Source organism: Atta colombica, unplaced genomic scaffold, assembly GCF_001594045.1.
Source record: "Atta colombica isolate Treedump-2 unplaced genomic scaffold, Acol1.0 scaffold7, whole genome shotgun sequence".
Lineage (NCBI taxonomy): Eukaryota > Metazoa > Arthropoda > Insecta > Hymenoptera > Formicidae > Atta > Atta colombica.
Genome location: NW_017259561.1, coordinates 258,378 through 264,936, shown reverse-complemented (window position 1 = coordinate 264,936; position 6,559 = coordinate 258,378). Strand labels below are relative to the sequence as shown.

The 6,559-nt window shown below is 28.0% G+C and overlaps 1 protein-coding gene across 4 annotated transcripts in view; it reads right to left on the bottom strand.

The window, feature by feature from the left end:
• The window catches only part of LOC108692341 (alpha-catulin), a 52,864-nt gene that overhangs the window by 28,764 nt on the left and 17,541 nt on the right, over window positions 1-6,559 (bottom strand). The window contains exon 1 of one of the 4 annotated variants that reach the window (XM_018200543.1): window positions 6,090-6,206. The exons of the other annotated variants lie outside the window; for them this stretch is intronic. Within the exon in view, the coding sequence (XP_018056032.1) occupies window positions 6,090-6,152 (63 nt within the window). The 5' untranslated portion in view covers window positions 6,153-6,206. Of the gene's footprint in view, window positions 1-6,089; window positions 6,207-6,559 lie in introns of those variants that run through there. 4 annotated transcript variants of the gene reach the window in all.

Below are 6,559 nucleotides of genomic sequence, written 5' to 3'. Positions count from 1 at the left end.
TTTTGAGGGTCATTGATTGAAAATGAAGTCGGATTTTCAAAATTCAAAATGACGGATCCAACATGGCAGATAAAAAATTTAAAAAAATGTTTTCTTTGCCTTGAGAATTGATGTATTGGGGTTTTTGGGGTCGATGATTACAATTTTGAAATGAAATTCCCGGAATAAGTTATCCACTCGGTAACGTTACTGAAATGTTGCTTCGGTTATGATAAGAACAAGTATAAGGGCATTGCAGCCAAAAGGATCTCCGTATATCGATTTTCGAAGTAAATAAAATATTTTTCAAATTTTGGTCCACCATATTCGATCTGCTATATTGAATTTCATTAAATTGACTCTAGATTTGTAATTGGCAATCTAAAAAATCCTTAGATACGAAGTATCATTTCAGAAAATTTGATTGTAACGAATAATTCGTGCAAAGGGTTAATATTCATGAAATATTAAATATTCATGAAATAGAGCAATACAGAAAGTATATGTCAATAAAAGGACAGTTTATACTTCTATTAATTTTATTTTATCGTAATACATTTTTTATCTTATATTAATGATTATTTTTCATTTGTTTTCTTATAACTTTCTATTTTATTACTTAATAATTATTAGTTATAATTATATTTTATTTTATTATATTAGTAACTATGCTAAGAACGTGTAAGTTAATTGAAAATACTTTTCAACTTTCATCATCCGTATTTCTTGCATAATCCTACTATTTTGTGTGTGATTCATGATAACCTCCCCCCTCCCCGGGTATGAGCTATTTCTTAAAAAATATATTTTTATTTTTATAGTGTTTTATATACTTATTAAATTTTAAAATATGCATTATGCTTTAATTATTAAAAAAATGATACAAAAATTTTTATTAACTTTAGATGCACTTTTAAGAGTTTGAATTTTTGTGAGTCATGGTCTCTCCTATATCTAATTCAGTGTATTCTTTGATTACGTTTGTTATATTAATTATATTTAAAGGGTTTTTTATATTCTCATTTGTTTTCTATACAAAGCTTATTTTACTTAAATATTATAATAATTATTAATATTTGTGACTAATATCTTATTAATCATCGTATAGATCTCTTTCAATAATTGCCTCTTATGATTTCACATAGAAGCATTTACATATATTAATGGAACGCGCGCTTTTCGCAGTAATACTAGTATCTATAACTATATATAATCATGACGATGAAAGTATTAGCTGCATTGACACGCAGTTTATATTATCTCGCGCGTTGAGTGAACTCGGTGAGTTTCTCTACTGAAAATTTACATATGTCATGACGTGACGCATTAAATCGACCATACAAGTGAGCGCTGTACCGAGTATACTCTGCTTCGTACATATTTTCAAATGTCATATAATATATGGGACTTTTTTTACCAGTTTTTTAAACGATATTCAATAATTTATTTGAAAATTGACAATTGACAATTTGTTCTCTCTAATATTGTTACATAAAAATGAATATTCTATTTTCATCTTTTTTTAACTTTCGAAATCGAAGAATACTTTATATCTTAAATAAAGTTATATTTTGAGAATATATAGATATATTCTCAAAAAGTTACAGTCTCCTCTCTCTCTCCTCTCTTCTCCTGATGAAAAAATTTCACGCTGAAATTGTTCCACGTTTTGGAATATTTCAGCTTTTCAGCGAAATTGTTGAAAATTTGCTGAAATTTCACTGAAAGTGAATTTTTCAGTTAATATACTGAAAAATCGCTGAAATTGAATTTAAATTTCTTTTACTGAATTTTTACTGAATTTTTCTGAAAATGAATTTTTCAGTTAAAAATTGCTAAAATTAATCGCTGAAATTTTTCTGGAATACTAAAATTTTGCTGAAGAGAGAGAGAGAGAGAGAGAGAGAGAGAGAGAGAGAGAATGTTTCAAAACGTGGAATAATTTCAGCGAAATTTTTCCACCAGGATCTGCATGATTTTCTCTCATAACTGAATACAATAATTTTGAAAGTCCTCTTCACATAACCTAACTCGATTAATAACGTTGTTGTATAAATAAAGATAAAACAGGCCCTAGGTTACGGTAATCCGTTTATTCATGATTGGATTCCAAGCGATCCCGTAGATATGCCACGAGATTCCCTTGCTCTCTTGAAACTGTTGTTGAAGGCTGTTCAATTAAACAGTATTTTTATGGTATATTCATTATATGATGTTTGTTCCAGAAACAAACTCGTATCGATTTTTCTAAATTCATTCGCGTTTTTTATAAACTGATAAACGGGATAATTATTATTTTTATTGTAACTGTTTTGAACTATTAAATATTTTTTTTTGATTCCATTAATTTTAATTCTAAAAAATCTGATAAAAGTAAGTGAAAAATGAAAAATTTCATTAAATTTAATTATAAAAAATTTTCATTTTTTACATTACATGATAAGTATCATGGTAATTAAATATCTTTGTTTGAAAATAATCGTTTTCGGAATTTTGTAATTAATTTGTTGCATCTATTGAAAATATCAGTACATCGCTTGATGCAGACGATCTCCAGGTACTAATTTGAAATGAGCATATCAAATTAAACAAAGTGTAACGGGTTTGTGGCAAGTGGCAGAAATTCGTTTTGCAAATGACATGCTTTTAAGCGTTGAAAATTACTCAAGACCGCGAGCTTTGTTATGATAAAAGAATAAGCTTCTCGTCCACCGTTTTATTGCCGTACGAATGGCGCATAAATCTCCCTTCGTAACTTGTTTCCGATGGACTACGCAAGTGTAACGTAAACCAGATTTCCATTAGGAGAGAAATAGATAGAAATAGAATGCATAGTTAATTATGTATATATTAAGTAAGTGTCATATAATTTTAAAATTTAAACATTAAAGTTAAAAACAAGCTAAATTCGTAAATAAATATTATCGCTGAATCTTATGAATACGAATTTGTAATATCGTGATCATCATAAAAAGATTAGGCTGACACATACAGAGTGCTTGACACAAGTGTTAATAAACTTGCGTGACTTTAAATTATAAAGCATGTAGATGAACTTTTTGGATAAGTCATACGATTTTATTTCCAATGCTTCACAACTTTATTAACATTCCTATCAGTAACGCAACGTATATTTTCAAGCACGGATAATTAACGTGACGATTCAGAAAGTGTAATTGATTATTTAAGTTAATTTGTATAAAGTATAAAAATCATTTTATAAATTTTAATACATTATTATATCTTTGTTACAATGATTTATTATAAAAAGGTATAACTTTTGTTAATAAAAAATATTAAATGTATTAAATATATTATAAATTGTTGAAAAGACGATAGGAGGTTTGTCCTTTGTTATAATTGTATAACATGTCACTTTATTAATTACATTTTGATCATCATCATTTTAGCTCTTTTAATATATAATATTGTTGTAATCTCTTTTGAAATATGTACAAATAATTTATAAAGTCGTTGAATGTCAGAAGAGTTTGCCGACATCTGATTTTGTTGAAATTTTATTTCAAGCTCATTGCTTTAACGGGCATTTCTTGATTTTGCCTATAAATTGAACTGAAAATTTTTGTTATAGGTTCCCTCGTTTATACTATATAACTGAATCATACGGGAAGAGTAATTCCCTCCGGGAATCCTCCCTAACTGAAAGAGTTCAAGAGTTTGATAGTATTCGTTTCATATGTATATGTATACAACGAAATAGGAAGCAAAAGTAGTTCTATTCGAAAGGATTCTTGTTTGAAATAATACTTGAACAAAATAATTGATTGTCGAGAGAAGGTGATCCTCAATGTTTGGAAATGTATTACGCCGATAAATCTTTTTTTTTGAATGAGGAATATAACTATAAATTTTATAAAAAACTTATAATTGCGATAGACAAACCACAAAAAATCCACAGCTCGAAGTTATTATCGCGAATTGTTGCACGTGTAAATAGATATGAGAATTGGGAATGGTTTGCAGGAATTTACGAGAATGTTATTTCGCGTCAATTTGGCATCCAATTTTCTTTCGACATTTCTTGCGCTCATCTGATTTCCGCCCACCCATTTCAATTTAGATTTCGCAAAGCTCAATTACACTTGTTACCGAAGTAAGTGCAATTTTAATCGCACGAACTCTTTCCTTCTTCGATTCAACGTATATAACGAGTATAGTTTATGTAGGAGATAAATGCGCTTGTTGTAAATATCGGTAGCCTCGAGGAAAATCGATTATAACGCGAATATCCATCTCACCGCAAGCACTTTGAGATACAAGAATTTACTTTTTCCATATGGAGAAGTCTATCAGGATTTATGGTGGAAATTTCACATATAGTATTTATCTTCTAGCCATATGATTTTGAGTTAAAGTTTAGTTTTTATATTCTTGTAGGATTATTCTTGTAGGATATTCCCTACTATATATTCTTGTAGGATTTTCCCAGAATGACTTTTAAAGCAATCACTGTTAATTTGACACTAATTAATGACCTTTATTTCTCGTTCATAAAAATCCTCTACCTTAAGTAATATTTATCAAATCATTCGCGATAATTCACGCTTGGAGAGAAGAGGTCACATTCAAATACGCTTTTAATGGAAAATTTTTTAAATTAAAAAATAAAAAGTGAATTTTGAACATGTAAGTTTTCAGAAATGAGATTTAAAAAAATATTTTTACATCCATTTAGAATTTTCATTACTGATATAAAAACAAAATAAAACATTACTGAATTATTTCGTAATGGAAATTTATTTCGCGGTATTTATAGATTCACTCAGCAAATGAAAATCCAGAATACAATTTATTCATTTATAAAATTTGTATGTTTCCCTGCACATTGCATTATCACTGCTAAAGGAAATATAATTATTCATTATCTCGTTAACATATTTTTCTTATGAAATTTTCTTCTATAAAAAAACAAAAAATTGTTTAAATATAAGTCCAACCTTTGCAGGAAAATCATCTTTCTCAGAGTGATAACCTACAAGGATGTATATATATATATATATATATATATATATATGCGCATAAAAATATATACGTGTATTAACACATGTATAAATTTTCTTAACTTAATTCAAAATGGTTTAAATACATTTTTAAGATTCAACGTAATTAAACATAACTAAGATAAATATCTCATATTCTACTAATCGTGCTTTAATTATTTCAATCATACAATTGTTTATTAACATTCTGAATATTATATTTAATCTTTGTTTAGTTTTTATTTAGTTGAATTTGTAATTAAATATTTTACGAATTGCTTTCAAAAGTAATTACTTTACAATTTTAAGAACAATAAATTTGCATATTTTAAATAAATTAAAAAATGCATACAAATATAAATAATACTTCTACATCTTTGGTTTAAGGCTCTTTTTTAACATAATTTTCTTCTTTTTATATTTCCATAGTGGAACAAAGAATCCCAAATCAGTTTTAAGTTATACCGACATGCTAAAAAGTAACCCTCTTGACGAAGCTTTGTGATATTTTCCTTGGATTCTAAGGAGACTTGGCATTTTCCTAAAATTTTTCCGAGTTTTCTCTATTCTGAAAAAAGATATCTAAATTTTTAAATACCTAAATTTTAGAATTATATTCACTAGAATCATATTCATTGGATTAATTTATTTTAAAATTAAAGAGCCTCTCATATTATTTTTCATTCTTACAAATGTAAAACGTTTAAAGAGGTTTATACGTTGAAATGAATTTTAGATAATAATTTAGATGGATTTTAAGAGAAAAGTGATAGTAATTTGTTTTAGAAGTCGGTATATACATTATGTATAATAAACTTACGCTTTCATACACTTGTATATGTTACGTAAGCTGGGAATAAAGTGGACTTTAAATGTCAAGTATAATATATGAAATGTGGAATAAGAAGAATTGATGTATAAATTCTCCATAGAGAGAACATGTATTTATTATATGCAACATTCGTTTAATAAAACATGATGCATCAGTAATCCAAATAATAACTAAACTACAAGTCTACAAGTAAAAATTTCTTTTTCTGATGAGGTTGATATGTTGAAACTTTTAATAATTTCGGTATGTCAGGAAGTCATTATATTGTAAGAACATACCTGTCGTTCACCAGCCATGCCACCCTCGTACATGCTTCCTCGTCGATAATACACCGCTGGCATACAAAATTTCAACGATATGGAACCACCGAGACCCTCGTCTTTAATCTTAGCGTACTATAATAGTCTTTTTAATTTATCTTTAATTATACTATATTCTCTATTCTTAAGATCGTTTATTATGTTTGTCGATTGTTTTGTCGGTTATATCTTCGCCTTCTTTTTGCTCCTCTCCTTAGTCATCGACTTTTCGTTCCAACTTTTCGTATGATCAAAATATACTATGAATCGTCAACGTCGTTAAGATATGTATGCTCTTCTCTTACTGTATAGAAATATTATTTTTCTCTCTTTTTTTTTACATTGGTGCAGGTGATCTCGTGTTCGTTAACAAGTGATATTTTGGAACTTTTCGATATTTCGCTGTTCCTTAAGCCGCTTTCTTGTGCGGCGCGTGACGATGGCAACAA